The sequence below is a fragment of the Varanus komodoensis genome, unplaced genomic scaffold (genome assembly GCF_004798865.1).
Source record: "Varanus komodoensis strain SLA01 unplaced genomic scaffold, ASM479886v1 scaffold3, whole genome shotgun sequence".
NCBI classification, from domain to species: domain Eukaryota; kingdom Metazoa; phylum Chordata; class Lepidosauria; order Squamata; family Varanidae; genus Varanus; species Varanus komodoensis.
Genome location: NW_025335761.1, coordinates 15,408,949 through 15,431,778, shown reverse-complemented (window position 1 = coordinate 15,431,778; position 22,830 = coordinate 15,408,949). Strand labels below are relative to the sequence as shown.

Below are 22,830 nucleotides of genomic sequence, written 5' to 3'. Positions count from 1 at the left end.
CTCTCTCAGGTCCTTTAGCTGGTATCCCATGGGACTGTCAAAATTGTTAGCCCTGTCCAAAACCCTGTTTTAAAAGGAAGCCTGAGTTTGGTAGCTTTTCTTGAAATTGACTGCTCTTACTTTTCCACCTTTCCAAGCACCTGTGGTATCAGAAAAGAGTGAAAAAGTTGCAGGACACTGAGTACAATCCAGCCTAACCCAAAATATATTGAGGTTCTCACTATGAAATGAGCACTCCGCCCCTTTTTGTGAGTAAATATTTCTCATTTATTTGGCAGCTTGCCTTTTGACAGCTGTAAAGAAAACAAAGTAAAAAAGCAAAATTCTTTGCAGACTCTCTGGGTAAAGAATTCTTAACTGTATATTGTCCTGTTTCAGCTCTTAATGCTCAATTCTTATTTTTCTTTTCCACACAGACACTTTTTTGTATTAGTAAATGTGAAATGGGCTGAAACATTTTCCAGTGCATTAGTTTGTTGGGGGTGGTGGGGGACCCCAACTTCCTTCCCTCCCCCTTCCCCAGCATGCCACTTAGACAGCTAAAAGCAACACCTCTAGATGAAAGGCACAGTATGACTTATGTCAGTGGTAGAGATTGTGGTGGCTGTACCCTGTCTGTCTTATTATGCATTGCAAAGTAAAACCAGAGCATATCATGAAGGAAAAAAGATAACAAACTAAAATATTGTACCTTTGATAAGCTGTACCACACAATGTTATGTATCACTTTTATTAGCATATAACAAAACATTCTACTGTTAAAATAATTATTCATAAACTTAAACACAGGCAGCCCAAATGCTCATATATTTGCCTGTTTGTAAATTGCACTTGGAGACCACCCATTCAAAAGTCCTCCACTCATTGTGGTTTTGCAGGTTGCTGTTTAGTGTAATAGTATTAATATTTAGCTGTCAAAAGGACACAGAAAATCCCTTTCTATTGCTATACCTTGCTCCTTGCGTTGGATGGATGTAAGACTCTGAACTGGAGGGTTCTGTGCATGTGCAGCAGCAAGCATTGCATTGTGACCTTATACTGCAAGAAGATAGATATCTTTTTTTAGTTCTTTTTCAATACTGAAACTTTCAGGATTATACAGGCCCAAGGAAAGTGCTGATGTAATGCTGGATGCTTCCACATTAGCCATTTTCTCTGTAATCAACATAATTGGTTCACTGGGTTTCAGAGAACCCAGATGGTGATGCTCCCAAACCATCACATGCCCATGTTTATCCTCAGTGTTCTCACATTCTTCCTTTTCTTATTTAGTATTATGTCCTGCTACTTCAGATAAAACTTTTCTGCTGTCCTTACAGTAGTCTCCAGATGTATCTCCTGTGGAAGAGTGTTCCATCATAGAAGGAGTGCTGTAGCTGGAGTGTCTTTATCCACATGTCTCTGTTCCATTTCCATTGCCTGGCTCCACCTCCAACATTCCCTTCCCTAAAAGGTGTGCCCTCCCCATCATAGCTTCTTGCTAACTTGCATATGCCATTTTATATCTTCTCCTTTGCACAGAAGTGCATCAGGAGTAACAAAAATAATTTAACACATCTGAAGTACACTAAAGGCACTTGTACCAATAACAAAATATAGTGTGGAACCACAATGTTGAGAGGTACTATGATGACTTTGTTAGTAAGGAAAACAGGAGCAGAAATATTGCACTGCATGCATTTGTATCTGGACAGGATTTGTGGGATGCTAACCTAGCCAGCCCCTTCATGGATCACTGCCTTGCCATGGCAAAGGGGCTTCTATTGCGCAATGAAGCTATGAGCTATGCCATGCTGGGGCACCCAAGACGGACAGGTCATAGCAGAGAGCTCTGACAAAACGTGATCCACTGGAGAAGGAAATGGCAACCCACTCCAGTATCCTTGCCATGAAAACCCCATGGACAGTATCGACAGGCAGAGATATAACACCAGAAGATGAGCCCCTCAGGTCAAAAGGTGTCCAATATGCTACTGGGGAAGAACAGGGGGCTAGTACTAGTAGTGCCAGAAAGAATGAAGTGACTGGGTCAAAGCCGAAAGGACACTCAGTTGCAGATGTATCTGGTGGTGAAAGGAGAGTCCAATGCTGCAAAGATCTATACTGCATAGGAACCTGGAATGTAAGATCCATGAATCAAGGCAAGCTGGATGTGGTCAAACAAGAGATGACAAGACTGAACATCGACATCTTAGGAATCAGAGAACTAAAATGGACAGGAATGGGTGAACTTAATTCAGATGACCATCAGGTATACTACTGTGGGCAAGAATCCCTCAGAAGAAATGGAGTAGCCTTCATAGTCAATGAAAGAGTAGGAAAAGCAGTACTGGGATACACTCTCCAAAATGACAGAATGATCTCAGTTCGAATCCAAGGCAAACCATTCAACATCACTGTAGTCCAAGTCTATGCCCAACCACTGGTGCTGAAGAGGCTGAAGTTGACCGATTCTATGAAGGCCTACAACACCTTCTAGAAATAGCACCAAAAGATGATGTCTTTATCATCATGGGGGATTGGAATGCTAAAGTAGGAAGCCAAAAGATAACTGGAATAACAGGCAGGTTTGGCCTTGGAGTACAAAATGAAGCAGGGCACAGGCTGGTAGAATTTGATCAAGAGAACACCCTGGTCATAGCAAACACTCTTTTCCAACAACCCAAGAGACGACTCTACACATGGACATCACCAGACGGTCAACACAGAAATCAGATTGACTATGTGCTCTGCAGCCAAAGATGGAGAAGCTCTATACAGTAAAAACTAGACCAGGAGCTGACTGTGGCTCAGATCATGAGCGTCTTGTTGCAAAATTTAGGTTTAAACTAGACTACTCAGGTATGACCTAAAATCATATATCTTATGAATATACAGTAGAGGTGACAAATAGATTTAAGGAATTAGATCTGATAGACAGAGTGTCTGAAGAACTATGGATGGAGGTTTGCAACATTGTACAAGAGGTAGCAACTAAAACCATCCCAAAGAAAAAGAAATGCAAGAAAGCAAAATAGCTGTCTGAGGAAACTTTACAAATAGCTTAGGAAAGAAGGGAAGCAAAAGGCAAGGGAGAAAGAGAAGATACACCCAATTGAATGCAGAATTCCAGAGAATAGCTAGAAGAGATAAGAATGCCTTCTTAATGAACAGTGCAAAGAAATAGAAGAAAACAATAGAATAGGGAGGACCAGAGATCTCTTCAAGAAAATTGGAGATATGAAGGGAATGTTTCATGCAAAGATGGGCATGATAAAGGACCAAAGGACCAAAATGGCAGGGACCTAACAGAGGCAGAAGAGATTAAGAAGAGGTGGCAAGATTACACAGAAGAACTATACAAGAAAGAGCTTAACATCCCTGATAACCACGATGGGGTGGTCACTGACCTCAAGCCAGACATCCTGAAATGTGAAGTCAAATGGGCCTTAGGAAGTCTGAGCAACAACAAAGCTAGTGAAGGCGACAGTATTCCAGCTGAGCTATTCAAAATCTTAAAAGATGATGCAGTAAAAGTGTTACACTCAATATGCCAGCAAATTTGGAAAAGTCAACAGTGGCCACGGGATTGGAAAAGGTCAGTTTACATTCCGATCCCAAAGAAGGACAACGCCAAAGAATGTACAAACTACCACACCATTGCATGCATTTCACATGCTAGCGAAGTTATGCTCAAAATTCTTCCAGCTAGGCTCCAGCAGTATGTGGATCGAGAACTACCAGAAGTACAAGCAGGGTTTCGAAGAGGCAGTGGAACCAGAGATCAAATTGCCAACATACGCTGGATCATGGAGAAAGCTAGGGAGTTCCAGAAAAACATCTACTTCTGCTTCACTGACTATGCTAAAGCATTTGATTGTGTGGATCACAACAAATTGTGGCAAGGTCTTAAAGAGATGGGAGTACCAGACCATCTTATTGGTCCCTTGAGAAACCAGTGTGTGGGGCAAGAAGCAACAGTGAGAACTGGACAGGGAACTACTGATTGGTTCATAACTGGGAAAGGAATACAGCAAGTCTGTATACTGCTGCCCTGCCTATTTCACTTATATGCAGAGCACATCATGCAAAAGGCTGAGCTAGATGAATCATAAGTTTGCTGGGAGAAATATCAACAAACTCAGATATGCAGATGATACCACTCTAATGGGAGAAAGTGAAGAGGAACTAAAGAGCCTCTTGCTGCAGGTGAATGAGGAGAGCGCAAAAGTTGGCTTGAAACTCAACATTAAGAAAACTAAGATCATGGCATCCGGTCCTCTCACTTCCTGGCAAATAGATGGGGAAGAAATGGAGGTAGTGACAGATTTTATTTTCCTGGGCTCCAAGATCACTGCAGATGGGGACTGTAGCCAAGAAATTAAAAGATGCTTGCTCCTGGGAGGAAAGCTATGGCAAATCTAGACAGCATACTAAAAAGCAGATACATCACCCTGCCAACAAAAGTGTGTATAGTCAAGGCTATGGTTTTCCCAGTTGCAATGTATGGCTGTGAAAGTTGGACCATAAGGAAGGCTGAGCACTGAAGAATTGAGGCCTTTGAATTGTGGTACTGGAGAAGACTCCTGCGAGTCCCATGGACTGCGAGGAGATCAAACCAGTCAGTCTTAAAAGCTCAACCCTGACTGCTCTTTAGAAGACCAGATACTGAAGATGAAACTCAAAAACTCAAATGAGAAGGACTAACCCTAACCCTAATGCTGGGAACAATTGAAGGCAAAAGAAGAAGGGGAATGGCAGAGGATGAGGTGCTAGATGGAGTCACTGAAGCAGTTGGTGTGAGCTTAGGGGGACTCTGGGGGATGGTGGAGGACATGAGAGCTTGGAGGAATGTTGTTCATGGGGTCAGGCACTACTTCACTACTAACATAGCCTAGCCAGCAGGAAAAATAGCATCTGTGTGAAATTGCTTTTATGAATGAATCTGCCTCCAGCTGAATGTGCAATATAACGCTAAATAGATCTAATGTGAACACACCTGTGGTTTCCCTCTGAGCTACAGTTATGAGATTAGAAAATGCTTAGAATCTTCCTTCCCCTTTCAGAAAAGAATTTGCCCTTCCTATCTTAACTGCAGAAATACTCATTAATGTAGAGTATTTAATGTAATCCAGGTGTCCTGTTTAACCTGGCTTTGAAGCCAACAGTAAACCATGTTTTCAAATCTTAAACCAGAATACTGCTTAGGCTTTGAAAATTATTCTTAAGCCCTGAATTTGTAGTGTCATCTGTACATGCCCTGTTAACTCCTGGAAGGAAGGGTAGGATATAAATCTACTATGATGCAATTTCCTGGGGAGAACTGTGATGCAGGGATAGGATGAGATAGGATCTGTGTTTAAAGTGCCTGCAGTAAGTGGGCAGGCAGCCCCTTCTGGCTATGTTCTCAATTAAAAGCCAATTAAAAGTAAAAAGCCTTATCCTAAAGCAGCCAGAGGCCAGAGAAATGTAAAATCCTCCTCCAGGGGTCTCTAGATTGCATATGCAAAAAGAGGTTGTTGTTTTTTTCACAAAGAACCCCACTAGGAGGAGAATGAGTACACAGAGTGATCATAAAATACAGTGAACTAGACCCCTTAATGTGAGGATTAATTAATCCTTGAGTCACAGTGTGTGCCAGCCATCATTTTGAACATGCAGCAGGGATTTTATGCTATCCAAACCTGGACATTGAGGTGATGTAAAGATTAAACAAGCTGACGGTTTTACAAGTGTTGTGTTTAACCCTCACACAGCCCTAGTGGCTGGATTTCCTTCAGCATGATAAGCCCTGACTCTAGATTGCATGTGCAAAATGGGTGCAACAACTCATCATGGGTTAAAGAATTCAAAGTGAGCCATGACATGGCATGAAAACCATATCTTTGTGGGCAATGCTAACCTTTGCATTATTTCTTTTAGAAGATCATGCAAAGTTCTGATTTTTCTCTTCTGATTAATATGTTGTTTAGACAAAGTTGTTAAGAGGTTTGAATGCCACTAGATGGCATGAGCAAACCACAATGTAAGGACAATAATAGTGGAAAACAGAACTGACCTGTGGTGATTTACATATTGGTGAATATAAGTATATTCCTTTCCTGAAATTACAGGACATAATTCCAGAACTGTTTTTTTTTTTTAACTTTCGGGCATTTTAGACTTGCTTACAGAAATGCATGCAATATTAAATTGTAGCCTAAGCTGCTGCAGGGAACTAGCAGGGCTACACTTTTGAAATTACTAGATACTTGTTGATAACATCATGTGACTTTTTTCCCATATTCGAGCTATCTTGGAAATTACTTGAAATTAGGCTAGACTTCAGCCATGTCTTTTGAAAGTGGGCAAAGTAAGTGTCTAAGGGCCTATTCTTCATAGTTAAACAGCAAGGATATCAGGATATAGGATGTATATTCCTTACAGATAAACTAGAATTACATTATTTCACTGCTACATGAAACTATGTTGGATGATCCCATTTTGGTTTCATAAAGAAAGGCACTTAAGGAATGAATTTGCGCTGAATGTGTGCATGGTTTAATGATACAGTTGCACTGTAAGCCTGCATAACATTATTCCAATTTCACCTAAATATTATTTTTCAACTAGATTTGATTGATTCTAATAATTATATTGCCCTAATGAGACTTCTGGATTCTCTTCCCTGCTATGGAAACTGTTCTTGCTGTGGAGCTAGATCTCTGCATAACTGCTTATTACACCGTTGGAAATACTGAGATCTAACAGCTTAAATGTGGCAATGAGTTAATTACCAGATATTAACCCAGTTTTGTTTTGAGTGTTGCAGACATTCAGTCCTTCTTCCTTTTTAGGTCATTTTTATTTCATATACTGTAAACAGTTAGAAACTGTCAGCACTTTTCAGTCCTTCCTTCCTTTCTCTGTACCCCTAATAGCTGTAATTTCCTAAAGCCATTGGCTAGCATACAGCTGACTCAGCCAAATCTTTCACTTATCAAGATATGCAGATTTAATAATACTAATGCAATGATGGCCATTTCTTTAAAAAATAAAGGGCCCAATCTCTGGTGCTGCAGCTTCACCCTTTGTGTTTTGTTGGCAGTGTTTTTTGTTTGTTTTTGTTAATCTCAGGAAAATGAAAATACTTCTAGAGATGATCTTTAAAAAGTAAAAAGCAGATACTTTGTATCAGCTCTCTATCTTTCCCAGAGAAGAACCCCTTAGCTAAGGCAGACGGTAGCTACTCTTGACCATTTTGTGGCTGCACTGGCTAATGGTAGAAATGGATCTAGGGTGCAATTCTATGCATATTTTAGATTTTAAAAAGTCCTTAGACCTCCACTACATGCTGACTGAGGAATGATAGGAGCTGAAGGGCATCTTTCTGTCTAAATTTGTATAGGTTTTCTCACTTAAATTAACAAAGCTTTTCCTGGATTTAAAATCTATTTTTCTGCAACATTTGTTTTATTTATCATATTATTTGCTGCCTAATATGTTAAAATACACCTTAAAGCTGACTTCCTTGTTGTTTCTTCTGCAATTTAGAGGACACAGTTAAAGCTTCTATGTGTAAATAGTAAATCATCTTGTATAACAGTAACAGACATGTATCTTCTGTGCCCATGATCTGGTAATCTATTTACAAGTTTCATATTCCTTGTATAATGTATGAATCAACTCAAGAGGGGCTTTCTGTAGAGCTAAGTATATAATCTGGCAGGGTTGGAGAACTAGGCATTAAATCATGTTTCATTACTGCTACATTACATTATTTTGTACCAACATGTAGCTGGTGCTGTTACAGAAGAGGCATGGATGGGCCTTGCATGAAGGACTTGCTTAAATACATGTATGTTCTATTGGAAAATACTTAGATTTCCTGCAAATGTACTCTGAATTATCATATCAGAAAAGGGGAAAGGCCTAATAATAGGGCTGCTTCTTAATCAAGGGGGAGGGGGAACTGGCTTAACCTGTTTGTGTTTCCAGCAGCAGTTTATTTTGCAGACATTAGTTCATGGTGGCCATGAGATGAGCATTATCCCTTGCAAGCATCAAGCTATTTTTTAACAGCCCCAACTCTTCTGCTTTTAAAGTTGACAACTCTGCTTGCCAAGGAAGCTGTATGAGTAGTAGGCAAAGGTTAAGAGGTAGCAAACTCTATAAAAGAGGCTGAAGCTATTGTGGCTCGGAAAACACTTTCTGAATAACTGAGGAGGAGCTTAAAGGGACAGAGGAAGGTACTTGGCAGGAAGAATCAGGTTATCAAATCATTTAGAATCCTAGTCATCCTATTTTATTAATTACAACTGTTTTAACTTATGCCAACTTTTGATGGCTGGAAGTAGTGGGATTCAAGTACATTTTTAAAAAATTCTCATTCTGATATATCAAAGTTTGTATAAGTTAATGTTTCCTAGTAGAATTAATTGTATTTATACCTTCAGTTGATGTTGTTAGGAGATACTTAGCTTGATAGTTCACACATTCAAGTGCCTCTTTGTCTGCACTGTAAAAGGCAGAACCTTTTGATTGTCACACTAAGACATAGTATCGCAGGATGCCTCCCACACTTGGCCAACAGGATCATTTCATAAAACACCAAAGAATCTCTTGTGACCCCTGGAAGACTATACATGCATTCCATAAAACTAATGGCACTATGAATAGCTGCCAAAAATAGAGCTGTGGTATCTTTTGAAAGATTCAAAATAGTGGGAAGAACTTTCATAGGCAAGAGCTTACTTTATTTTGATACATGGAGCAGATTTGCTATGAATGGCATTGTCACAACAAATTTAAAATGCTGTGCTGTGCTTAGGCTATAATCCTCTCACATTTACATAAGACTCTCATTGAATGGGGCTTACCTTCAAGTAAATATAAGTAGGAATGCACAAAGCCAACTCTGATGGAAACATGTCTAGTTGACTGGCTGCTTCTTTTTATGTGAATGTCCAATAATTGTAGGCCCTGAGTAGTCTAGTTAAGGAGTGCTTTCCCTGCCTGCCGTGTGCAGTGGCCACCTGCCCCCAGCTGTGCCCCAGAGACAGGGCTGTCACCACCAGTGGCTACTTTAGGGAGGGAAGCCCAAGGCAGGGAAAGGAGACTGCTTTTTCTGCCTTGCCTGCCTGTCCCGTGGAATGGCCACCTGCTCCTGACTGCAGAGGCAGGGCCACCACCACTGTGGCTACTTCAGGAAGAGGTGTCCAAGGCATTGCCTGCTTGGTGCCTGTTTGGGGAATGCTTCAGGACCTACTGTAGGACAGTCTCACAATTGCCATTGATCAGCTTAGAAACATAGCAGCTGGTTTGTTTTTATTATATATGATAACATGATTTAAATTTCATCGTATATCTAATTATGTGTCTGGGTAACTTTGGGAAGCAAGAGGGTGCCCCCATAACCATGATCCTGGGTAGGGGGAGGTATGGCATTGGGGGATCAGCAAGCCAGCTGTGGAGAAGAGGGCTAGGTACCTCACAGTTCCACCTCTTCAGATTTTACTCCCAACTGAATTATTCCTGACAGCCTTACCAACCTGCCCTCAGGTCTGGTGCTGCTGCCGCCAAATGCCAGGTCAGCCCAGAATATCATTCATGTGGATGAGGGGGCTGACCTGGCTTGCCCTCCTGGATAGCTTGTACAGCATCAGCATTGATTTGAGGGCTGGAGATGGGGAGCAGTTGCAGGCTGTAGGAATACGATCTCCCTGTCTAGGCTTCCTGTTCACTTGAGTGCTTTTATCTTGTGCTGGGTGCTTGAAACAGATTAGGGATTCTGCTGTTGTACTGCCCACCCTACTGCCCATCAGATTCCCTGCCTGAGCTGATGGAGGACCCCCAGGATGATGGTTCCGGGGGAACTTATCTGGGGCAGCTCAGGACTCTACAGCCACCCTGACAAACAGGGGGCTGTCTCAACATGTTATTGGCCCAACACATGCAAACACACACTCTGGCTGGCTTTCTCGACTAGACAGAAGGATGGTGATCTAGAAGTGGAAGAATTAACATGAAGCCCTTTGATATCATCAGATCACTTCTTGCTCAAGTTCAGACTTTCAGCTCCACTTTTGCAAGGGTGTAGGGCCTTTAAAAGTTGTTCATTCTGGAGGCTAATGGATCCTGGTGGTCTCCAAAGAGCTCTAGGGGAGTTTCCAGCTGCTGTGGCTGGTGTTCCTGTTGAACCTTAGGTCACTCTGTAGAATGCAGAAATGTCTTGGGCAGCTGAGACATTTGCACAGCTTTACTGGATCAGCTTCAGTTACTGAAGCCCAAGGATGTGGACAAGGTGCTTTGTCAATTCCAGTCCACCACCTGTGTGGATGGCCCATGTCCCTGACAGCTTGTTACATTAATTAAGGAAGGGATTTCTGCTTAGGTCCAAAAGGCTGGTACCTCTCCCTGCCTTGAGAGAGGGAGAGGTGCCAGCCCCTCTAAAAGAGGCTGTAATTAAATCACTCCTGAAAAAGCCTAACCTGGATCCAGAGGATGCCAACAACTATAGACCAGTGGCCATCATCCCCTTCCTCGGTAAGGTGCTTGAGCATGTGATGGCTGACCAGCCCCAGGCATTCTTGAATGAAACAGGTCATCTAGATCAGGGGTCCTCAAACTTTTTCAACAGGGGGCCAGTTTACTCTCCCTCAGACGGGGTGGGATGGGGGCTATAGTTTGAAAAAAAAAAGAATGAATTCCTATGTATACTGCACATTAAAAATTAAAATTAACATGAATTTAAAAATTAAAATGTTTGATCACTTGCTCAGAGAAGGCTGTGGCGGAGGCACAGGAGCCCCGCGGCTTTCTCTGAGTAAGCTTTCTCCACTGCGGCTTTCTCTGAGTAAGCTGCCCTGCCTCAGCCTGTGTGCCCCTGGCTCAGCGAGGTGATGGCTTGCATGGACAAGGCCGCACAGCTGGCTGCCCCAGGGCTCGCATAATTAAAAATAGATTTAAAAAGTTATATTTTACTTACTTTCAATCCTTTTTTAGTTTCTTCGTCTTCACCGTCTTCATCTCTCTTTCTCTTCTGCCCACCTCTCGTCTGTTTCCCGCTCCGTATTCCCACTCTGTATGTGTGTGCAATGGAGGGGGTGGGGGAGAGCCGGAGTACGCGCAGTTGAGCTGTTGCAGTTTGGGTATACATCAGCTCTCTTCCTCTCTGCTCAGTTTCTGAGAATGCCTACGCTGGCTCAGAGGTTTTGGACTCCTCAGAGATCATTTTCTCTGAGCGAGTCCAAAACCTCTGAGGTGGGCTGGATAAATGCGCATGGTGGGCCGGATCCAGCATGCGGGCCGTAGTTTGGGGACCCATGTTCTAGATCCATTTCAATCAGGTTTCAGGCCTGGTACTGGAATGGAGACTGCCTTGGTCACCCTGTGGGATGACCATTGCTGGGAGAGACAGGGTGAGTGAGACTCTGTTAATTTTCCTGGACCTCTCAGTGGCTTCTGATACCATCAGCAGTGGTATCCTGGATAGCTAGCTGGGCCAGGAGTGGGAAACACTTCATTGCAGTGGGTCTGCTCCTGTTTGACTGGCCAATTCCAGAAGGTGGTGCTAGAAAATTATTGTTCTGTGCTATGGCAGTTATGCCATGGGGTACCACCACGTTCTAGCTATTTAACCCTCTGCTATTTAACCCACTGGGGGAGGTTATCCAGAGATATGGGCTGAGATACCACCAATAGGCAGATGACACTCAGCTCTACCTTTTTTTCATCAAATCCAGATGAGACAGTGGCTGCTCTGAATCAGTGTCTGAGCCTGGTAATGGAGTGGATGAGGGACAATAAACTGAGACTCCAAACAAAATGGATGTGCTGTTTGTGCGTGGTCCATCTGTCCTGTTGGGTGATAGTCAGCCTGTTCTGTATGGAGTTGCACTCTCCCTAAAGGAAAGGTTTATAGTTCAGGCATGCTTTTGGATCCAGAGTTGTCACTTGAGGTACAAGCAACTTAAGCTGATATACTATGACCCTATCTGGACAGAGAGCCTAACTACAGTTATCCATCTTTGGTAACCATTCATTTGGATTACTGCAGTGTGCTGTATGTGGAGCTGCCTTTTAAAATGGTCCAAATGGCTACTTTGGCTACTTACTTGAGATTTATTTGCATGCAAGAACATTTTCCCCTTTAAATTGTTCTTTTAGATTGTAAGCCTGAGGGTTTTGTAGGCTGCACTGGGAGCCTTTTTTAGCTGAAAAGCAGGGTAAAATACAGTAAATACAATGAAATGGAATGCATGAATTTTCGAGCTCAGGTGTTTTGCCGTTGGTCTCCCAGTACATCTCCCCTACCTTCAGGAACATGTTTCGATTTTCTGAATATAATATGCAGCTCTTTTGTCTCCCTTGCATTCTTTTGCTTTGGTTTTCTGATAAAGGAGGGTAGCAGTTACATACGTTATGGTAGCTAAAATATTTGAACTTGGTTGGTTTCCTGTTTTCTAGTTCCCTGCTTCGGTATGGTGGAAACCTATCACTTCAGAGTGCCATGAGTGTGCGGTTTAACAGCAATGGAACACAGCTGCTTGCTCTCAGACGTCGACTGCCACCAGTCCTTTATGACATCCACTCCCGTCTACCTGTCTTCCAGTTTGATAACCAGGGTTACTTTAACTCTTGCACCATGAAAAGCTGCTGTTTTGCAGGCGATCGTGATCAGGTAAAAGGCATTATTTGCTAAGTTACAAAAACTGTAGAAATAAGTATTTCAAGTGCATTTAAGGTATGCTATTAGAACTCAGGGTAGATGTACCTGGACATAGGTCCCACCCCCACTTAAAACACAAAATCAATTTGTGTAACATGAGTGTGAAGAAAGAAGGCATACACGGGCCAGCATATCTAGAGAGTTAGCCAACCCAGTGAGGAGATGTAGGCTGTGAGATGGTGATGGGTCCAGGGTCCTCCACTGAGCTGCACAGTGATGAGAACCTAAGGATCTCTGGCTGCAGACAGACACTCCCTTCACAACCTTATACTGGTATGACCTTTGAACTAGCCAGGGAGGCGGGGGGGGGGGAGGAAGTATTTTCCTACTAAGCCTAAATGCTGATGTGATCTTTCAGGCTGTTTTCACGCCATCCATCTATCTTAAGAGAGTCGGCTTAAAACAGCCTGCAGAGGCCTCACCTACCACCTGGAAAGTTATATACATTGGCTTGCCACCAGGATGTGCTTTTTTCACCTCCTTACTTGACATTATAAAGACTGGCCATACTGCACATCAAATAGCTGCAGACAAACTGCATACCATAAAGAGCAGTCACTAGATAGATATTCATTTCTGAATGGTGCTTTTGTTTGTGCAGAAGTTAACATAGAAGCATGCTTGGCATATTTACACTGACTTGGTTTGAGATGGTTGGAGCTAATCTTTAAAACTATTGTAAAAGCCTCTGTTTATTTTTTTGTTTGGGCTAGAAACCATTGAGTGGGTCATGATCTACACTGAAGTTGTGTCCTGACTGGAGATGGATCATGTTAGGAGCAGGGCCTTTTTCTTAAAGTGAAAAATGTTTCCTTTGTTGCTTAGGGGAAAGAACTGGGGTGGGAGGTATGGCAAGGAAGGGGTGAAGAGAGAAGAGATGTGAAAAACTGGTGCTTTTGGAAATGTGTGTATCCTAGTTGATGGGGCAGGGAATCTCAGGCACAAGGTCTCAGTCCAGCTGTACAGGGTTCCCCAGAAGGCCTGGTTCTTTCTCCTGGGCCCACCCCATTTCCCCAACCACTAATCATTTGGTGGTTTCCCATTTTTGTGAAGTTTTTCCAAAATGTTGAGATGCCTCTCCCAAGACTTAATTACTAGCAGTAAGAGCTCTCTCTGTATAGATCTTGTCCAAGTTTGGCATCATTCCTTTTTGCCTTTGGTCCTGCCTCCTTTGGCTTTAGTCTTACCCACAATGAAGCTCCAAGAAGTTATCCAAAATGATATTTGTTCCTCAGGATGAAAGAGGTTTTTCACCCCTTCTATATGAGGAAGAAAGCTGCAAAAAGAAGAGCTCACTGTGAAAAATCAACAACCTTAAAAGCAGATCATGTACTGAAGATTAGTATTAAATTAGTGGACTTCGAGTTATTTGTCTAGGATATTCAACCAAGTTAATTCCTGGTTGTACTTCCTCTTTCCTTTTGCTTGGTCCTGAAATCAAATTTTACTTTGTCTTATGTACAACAACATTTCAAGTCCCTTATGATTAAATTCACTGATAGATGCCTTTTATGAGCACAAGTTTATGTATGCTCCCTGAAACTGTGATTAAAATAAAAAAAAAATATCTTGACTCTATAGCCTGTCCTCAGACATTACATCAGCACTCAGTCTTCTTTGTTGACATTATGCTTGTATAGGAGAGCTTCAGGAATGTGGCAATCACTGGTAACAGTTCCAGTAAAAATTCCAGATTTCCTTACGATGAGTTCTGCATGCTGAAAGGCTCCGATTAAGAATGTCATGGTTTCTGCCTCTCAACACAGTGGCCCTACCAATAGCAGTAGCTAAAACACCTACACTTTATTTTGCTGTTTAAAAAATAAACCAGGGATCTTGTTCTGTGTCTAGCTAAAGAGCTGACTACCTCTTTTCTAACCAGCCAGCTTTGCAAAAACCTTTTGAGTAGATCAAAAGCTTGCATATTTTTACACCCTAGGATATCCTTTGATAGTTATTTTTTTGTTCTGCCTATGTTAAACAAAATATCACCGTCTAAAATGTAAGAACATTACCCTCTTACACATTTGATGTCAGCTGTGGGATTCATTGGCTTATGACTGATGTGTTTACCCCTACTCATGCCATAAATACCAGTATTTTTCAAGATAAACTATTCCAACAGATGGGGATTTGGAAGCCTCTAGCCCTGTTTGGATGTCCAGTAGCAAACCATGGGTTAAAGATCCCATGAATTGTGGAGACATTGCAGCAGCAATTATATTTGCACTAATAGCTCTTGAATGTTATCCTCAAGTGTTGTTTCCATGAGAGCCAAGCAGGGATATTTGCAGTTGTGCAAGGGTTAAACAACCCCAGTGTGTGTTCCCACAATTCAGGGATAATTCCTGCAATTGATTCTGGATGCTGACATTATATCCGAACAGGTGCAGTTAAAATATTAAAACATTTGAATTAATTTTGCTGTGAGCGGGGAAACTGAGAGAACAATAAACAACCCAAACTTTATGAGGGGTTTTCTTGTCATGATTAATTCTGATTTTTTGATGTGCTAGAAATTATATATAGCACATAATCTGAAGCCCATCACCCACTGGTTTACTGAGGAGAAACATTTAAATTACTCAGTGCCAGCAGCTGAGAGGCAACAGTGGCTATTACTAGATATTTTAAAATTTAAAGCATCAAAACACATGGTCATGTAAAGTATTCCTGATTTCTGATCAAGCTGCCTTAACGCTGTTTTGGTAGAAAAGTAGGGTAGAAATCAAATAAATAATAATAATTACAGTTGAAAACAACTGAAAGCTAGAATTTGTTCAAAGCTTCTCTTAAAATTACTTACAGTAACTCTTAAAATCATTAAGGTAGCTGGAATCCATGCATGTGAGAGAAATGGACACTAGAATGTGATTATTATTTTTCTTGCATCCTCAATGGCATACCTTAATTTTATGTTGTCATCCTTTTACTTTTTTCTTAGACAGTTTAGCTTCCTGAAAAATATGCAGTGCCTGATTTTCTGCCATATTTAACAATTGCTCTATTTTGTTGGTTTTACTGTGAAAGAAATCTGTTCCATGGATTTTTTTAAAAATCAACAGTATTTCACAAATATATATATATATATATATATATATATATATATATATTTTAACTAAGTAAGTTTTTAGCAGAAATTTAACAACTGTAATCAGAATCATAAACTGAAACGGAGGAGCTCAGTAATCAGTCTGCATTACTGGGTGGAACTGAGCTTTTCTAAGTTCTGCATAATAACTCTTAAGATGTTGGTCATCTTCTTTGGGCGTTTTGTCTAAAACAGCATATTTTCTGTTTAGAACTTGTATTCCATAATTCCCCCTCTCTGAAGTGGTTTCATGACAGTTTTATTGGGTTTTTCACCACTTCAAAAGCACTAAACAGTATACCTATCAACAGTAGTTCTATCTAACAAAAAGTCTTTATCTAGACTTTAAAAAGTCTAGTGTAAATTCCAGTAATACCATTTGTTCAGTTTTATTTTTCACAGGTGTGCACGCTGAATTCCAACAACTTGGATGTTTTGTGCATTACTGTTGAAATGGTTGAAATCAGTGTGCAGAAATGAGTGGCTCAAAAGAAGAAATAACTAGAATTTAAACTGTTGGTAATTATACGATGTTCTTGGTAACCCTTACAACAAATCTGTTTATTACTCTCTTAGCCTCAACACCATCTCTGTAATGAGAGTATAGTAGCAGTTAAGGCTGCATAGCAGGTTCATGGCTAAGAAGAGATATGAACTAGGGCTTTTTTGACCAAACTCTTGGATACTATACCATATGAGGAATAGAAATATAAGTCTGAAGTAAGAACCGGGGCAGGGGGGATGACACGTTGTATCCCCATGAGGATTTATTGGGGGGAACACTGGGTTGACAGAATCTCATTTGAAAGGAGTTAAATGCAGTTTAAAACAAACCTAATTCAGTCAAAATGTGTAAGACAATCAACAGCATTAGAAAGTGATGGCTCTTGTAGATTTGAAAAATGCTCAAACCTGATGCAGTTCTGCATCTAGATGGTGCTGCCACTTTCATTAGAGGGACAGGCCACTCATTTCTTCTTGCTTGTGAATTGTCACTCGCCTCCTTCTTGTGATCTTTAATCTAGTCTGGAGTTTGTAGAAGCAAGTCTGTTCTTTAGACCTGACCCCAGGGGCATTCCCCCAGCCCTCATTTCAAGCAGTCTATCCACTTTTTTTTTAAAGTGTGTATGTTCATAATTAAAAATAAGTAATTTTAATACTTATTAAAATATAAAGTAATATAAGGTTAATAATTAAAAATAAGTAATTTTTTGACATGTAAAGCTGAGGAGAGGAGGCTTTTATTTGATGTTAGGAACCACCTGAGCTAGAATTGGCAACTTTCATTCTTATGCGTAGCTCTTCCATCTGGTGAGCCATAGAACTGAAGTTTGGAGGAACTACCTGGACAATGTTCTTAAGTTTTGGACTGTTCCAACCTCCCCCTGCCCCCAAATCAAACATGGTTTGGAACTATTATAAAAGGCTTATTGTTGGCTGAAACTCTTCCTAAGTAAGGTCAGAACAGCATCTTGGCTCTTTGTTCTAGTGCAGCTGTAAATGGTTTCATCCTTTAACACTGGCTCAATTTCTGCATCCTATTTCTTGGTGTCATTTGATGACATCACTGGAGTCAGCCAATCAGCACCATGCAAAGTTGCAAAACTCATTATTTCTGCCCTCCTCTTAACTATGGAGAAGAATACGTATATTTTGAACAAATGCACTGAAGGGCTTCCAGATCAACCCCTATTTCCAAAAAAAAATAAACCTGTCTTCTCCCGGAATTACCCTTGCATGCTGATTTAAACATAGATTGGGCTGTTCCGTACACTGATTTTCTTCCTGGTGAGGGCATTTATCCATGCATTTATAAGTAGACTCAGTGCTTGCTTAAATGATAATTCGAAGCAAAAGACCTCCTGCATTATTTGAACTTGCTTACGCAATGCTTAACTATACTCCTTTTCGGTTCAGTGGCTAGTTGTTAGAATATGCATTCCTGTTAAGAGTAATTTCTAAATAAGTACCTATTGTTTGTCTTCAGGGTGAAACCATCTTTGCTCTCTCATGTAATTGCCTCTGTATACCTCTCAGAAGCAGACAATTCAGTCTTAACAGCACAATCCTGTTTTATATTCACAGCTTTTGGGCAGGATTACACATCACCATAAGCTTGGATTCTGGTGAATCTGGTTTACCATAAATAAACAGCATGCCGGTGCTCATTCTCTCCACCATTACAAGCAGCTAGATTAATTTTGGGGCTTGTGGCAGTGGAGCAGAGATCACTGAAGCCAACTTATAAATTGCTTGCAGTGCTTCTCACTGACTGCCATTGTGATGAGCCCACCAGCTGCCCCCGTCAAGCAGCTATCTTGTAGTTGGGCTTGTTCCATGATGGTTTGTGTCATCTGGATTCAAATTGTGGGTTGAACAGACCCAACTTCAAGCCATGGCTTGTCAGAGTGGTTTATAACCAAAGCTAAGCAACCTTGACAAAGCCATTCCAGGTGTGCATGTGCTCTTTGGTGCATGATACAACTCAGTGATGTTGTCGCATGTGAGCCTATGTGGAGCTTTCTACCAGGCAAACGGTATTACAGCAAATGTGTTACTACCAGGCAAATTTATAGTAGCTTTAGGAAGGAAGCTGCCTTGTATTGAGTCAGTCCCTTGGTCCATCTATCTCGGCACTGTAGACATTGGCTGGTAATGGCTCCCCAGGATTTCAGGTAGGAGTTTTCCTGTCCTACCTACAGAAGCAGGGCCTGAATCTGAGACCTTCTGAGGGCCAAACAGGAGCTCTGCCACTGAGCTACAGCCTTAGTGGTGAATCATTGTCTCAGTTTTTGTTTCTTAAAAGTATTTTTATATTTGCTTTTATTATTCTGAGAATTTAAAATGGTATGTGCATGTTGATTATGAACATAATGCTTGTAGACATTGATTGTTTAATTGCTTTATGAAAAATAAAATAGTTATTTGAGAACTTTCCAAAAAAGTTTCTGTTTTGGAATTTCTATTGAATTTGTAACTAGCTTTTGTAAGTATCTTTTAAAACCTTGTTGTATTTCACATGTTTCCCTTAATCTTAAAAGGAGCTTGGCCATGGAGGTGCACCTTAAAATTAATTTTAAGAGTATCTATCAGTCTTGAAGAGGGTCAGTATGATATAGAGATTAGAATGTTGGAATGGGACTCGGAAGATACAGTTCTAGTTCCCACCAGGCTATGAATTTGGGCCAGTCACTGTTCCATTCAAGAGGAAGATAGGTAGGGTCTAAATGTAATTATAAAATGTAACAATAAAATGTGAACCACCTTTACCCAAAAAGAACCAAGGGAATGGAAGCCAGGAAAAGCAGGCTGGTATTACTTTTTCTTTTTAATACTTTGCATTTAGCAAAACCTAGGGAATGTATAAAAACTGCAAGATGCTGAGAATTTTCTAGCAGACAAAGTTAAAAAGCACTAGTTCCTGATGGTGGTGGAATTCCAGAATGAGCAAAACATTCTGCTAGAATACCACAGTAACCACAGCTGATCATATTGCAGCTTCCATAAGCTGCCTATCATATGCCCCTTTTGGGGCAGAGACAGGAGGAACAAACAACAAAGAAGAATGTGTCAAGAAGCATCACAGGCAGCAGCCTGAGGATGGCTCATTCTAAACATCTGAGGCATGTTTAGAGTTCTGGGATTGATGCTTCATGCAGCAGCTATTAACCACGCCTGGGAATTTTCTTCCTTCTAAGGCGAACTTCTGAATCAGCAGCTTGTCATGTTGGAAGCCTTTCCTTTCTTCCTCTCCCCTCCCCTCTTAGTTGTTCTCAGCTAGTCACAGATGGAGGTTGATGACCTAACATCTTTGCTCATAGTACAACTTAGTATGTTTTTAAAAAACTGTTATCTTGTGTTTGAACACACAACTTTAATGTCTGGAGATGCTATTGACAGCAGGAAATTATGGAGAGTTTGTCAGCACTGAAAGCAGTATTAATGTGGCTTTAGGCCAAATCCTCATGCAAACTTGCTTTCTGTCTGATTCTGACCTCCCATACCTTCAGTTTTGGAGAGGTACAGCACAATTTTTCCACTAGCTACTTTCTTCATAGTATTGTCTTACAAAAACAGTGATATGTTTCTGATCTCTGTTAATATTGCCGCAAAGGGGGGCTTACCATACCTGAGACAAAAGTGCTACTTCCCTTCAGAACTTATGGTTCATTTTTTTAGCATCTCAAACATTAAGAAGCAGTCATGTTTGAAACACTTTGCTTGCAGAGTATTTGTCTCACTTGCCTGCATTCATTTTGCACTAGAAGTGAGTTTTAGGGTTTGCATGTTTTGACCTGTTTTAATGGCAACATATATAAATGTGGGAGTTACTTCTTATCTTGGAGGTTATTAAAGAAAGTTAGCATGCTAGACCCCTATTGTTTAGCTTTTTAGGTTTATTACTGTTGAACAAAGGTATAACTAAATTCATCAACTTCAGCACCAGTGCAGTGTCTGTAGTATAGTATCTGACTTGTGGTCCTTGTTTATGGAAGATCCATTTTAGTTATAAGAAAATTGTGCAGGCTGCACTCACATCTACAGCCTAAGCAAATTTCAAAGCAAGATCCTGTTTTGGAGATTATTAACACATGTCAGAAGGGACTCCGCTGGCACTGCTTTCTTCAAAGCAACTTCCTGGAAGCTGTTTGTTCATGTTCCCATTTGTATAGCTCAGATACCACCAGCCCTCATCCCCAAAGCTATTACTATTCCTTTTTCTTTTTAATTAGACTGTCATCCTAGATTGAATTCTAAAACTGGGGCAGAAATTATCTTTCCTTGCCTCTGCACTGTTAGCAAATTATTTATCTGTAACTGTTACTGTTTGCATAATTTTCCCCACAAAACATACTAGCAATATATATTTAAAGAAAGCTTTTAAAAGGAGAGATACTGGGGACTTTATAATCTTTCATATATTATTATTATTATTATTATTATTATTATTATTATTATTATTATTATTATAACATTTCTATGCCGCCCCTTGCCGAAGCCTCGGGGCGGCTTACAACACAATAAAATACATTGAAATACAATAGAACATAATAAATTACCACTAAATACAAAAATACAAAAAATACACTGAGATACAAACATAATAATATAAAATTAAAATTAACAGTATAAAATAAGTAAATAAAGAATATAGGAGGAGAAAAGAGAAGGAAGAAGAAGTTGCCCTGGCCAGATCATATATTTTAACAATTAAAATGATGTTTAAATAAAAAGGTCTTTACCTGGCACCGAAAAACCAGTAACGACGGTGCCAGGCGGACCTCTTTGGGGAGTGAATTCCATAGGTTGGGCGCCACCGCAGAGAAAGCCCTCCTCCGAGTACTTACTCTCCTAATTTCTTTCATGGAGGGTTCCCGGAGAAGGGACTCTCCCGCAGATCTCAGGGGGCGGTCGGGCATATACGGACGTAAGCGCTCGTTCAGGTAGCCAGGACCCAAGCCGTTTAGGGCTTTATAGGTCTTTAGGGCTTTATAGGCTTTATATTGAGCATATTGAATAAGTGACTTTTGGGAGAGACCTCAGAGCAGAAAGATAACAATTGAAAAGTGTAGAATCAATGCAGCATACCCACAAGTATTGTTTCTATTAGTCAGGGAGGACACAATCCCGTATCATCAGCCCTTAGTGCCTCTAAGCCTCTGAACGTGCAACCTCACATGCATTCACTGCAGGGTGCAAGGTGTTGCAGCAGGGATTTCTGCTGCCCCACTCATGGCTCTGTATTTCAGCAAAATAGTTGTTTCTGGCCGTATAGATGAAATGTCACAGGAGAAAGGGGAGAAGGCTGAGGCACCATATGGATACAGTGTAAGCCATTGGCCCAGCCTCCTTCCCCCATCTTCCCAGACCCCATGCCCTGTTAGCCCTCTCTGAGCTTGATTTTCAACCTCAGAGCTGTACCTGGAATAGATCTTGTTGAACTGATTGCAAGGAAATCCCAGCTCCACAATCAGAAGACCTTGGAGCTAAAATTCCAGAAAAGCCTGTGGCATCTAGATAATGCTGGGAGGCCATAGGATTGTGCCTTAATAAGTTTACAGTTCTTCAAAATAAAATGGTTGTTTGCTGAAAATAAATATTGTCGTGTTCAGACATTTAACAGATGCTTGGAATTCTTCAAGTGGCAGAGCAAGGCCTTACAAGTGATGCTCTGGTTTGCTGGCTAACCAGAGCAGCAAAACATGGTTGAGTAACTTTTCAGCAAACATTGTTAAGCAGGCCTGTCAAAAGGCAAAAGATAACCCAAGCACTGCCTTGGAGGCAATAAAATGTGTATTGCTATCAGTAAAACTGAATAATTTGCTAAAGTGCATCCCTGGGTATTATGCAGTGTTGCTTCAGTGCAGCTCTTGGATCTCATGCTGTCTGAGAATTGTGCCCCAAAAGAGTAATTTATGTATCCATTTATTTATATGTATGTATAGGCCGCCTATAACTGCTGAGGCCTTCCTAGGCAGCTTAAAGTAATGTGGTGTGGATTCTGAAGGACAACTGTCAGAAATCATGGTACAGTCACCTTGGACTGCAAAATACCCTGGGTCAAATGCTGCCATGATTTTTGAAAGAGGAAAAAGAATCTGGTTCCAGAAACAATATTATATCACCAAACATTTCACTGCAGTATAATGTGAGGAAGATAGGAAGTTGCCTGCTGAGTCAGATCACATGTTCATTTAGTTCAGTATTGCCTACACTAACTGGTAGCAGCTCTGCATGGTTTCATACAGGAGTCCTTTACTGCTCCACCTGGAGAAGCTAGGGATTATATTTGAGCTCTTCTACATGTAAAATGTGCACTGTGCCCCTGAGCTGTATCTAGTCCTTCCTCATAAATCCAGTGAGACACTCTGTAGTGGACTTCTAAATATAACATACAAGAAAAGTAAAGCTAAACTATTTCTGATGTAGAAAAGACACAAAGTTGGGAACATAAATGGGTGGAAAAAAATTTATGGATATTTATTCAGAACTTCCACTAATTTTGGTGAGGTTTGCAAGCAATGTGCCTAGGTTTGTAGCTTTTCATTTT

The 22,830-nt window shown here is 40.9% G+C and overlaps 1 protein-coding gene across 3 annotated transcripts in view; it reads left to right on the top strand.

Moving 5' to 3' along the window:
* DCAF5 (DDB1 and CUL4 associated factor 5) overlaps positions 1–22,830 on the top strand; it is a 60,406-nt gene that overhangs the window by 22,008 nt on the left and 15,568 nt on the right. For all 3 annotated transcript variants that reach the window (XM_044436052.1, XM_044436051.1, XM_044436053.1), the window contains exon 6: positions 12,427–12,640. In XM_044436052.1, the coding sequence (XP_044291987.1) occupies positions 12,427–12,640 (214 nt within the window). The remainder of the gene's footprint in view (positions 1–12,426; positions 12,641–22,830) is intronic.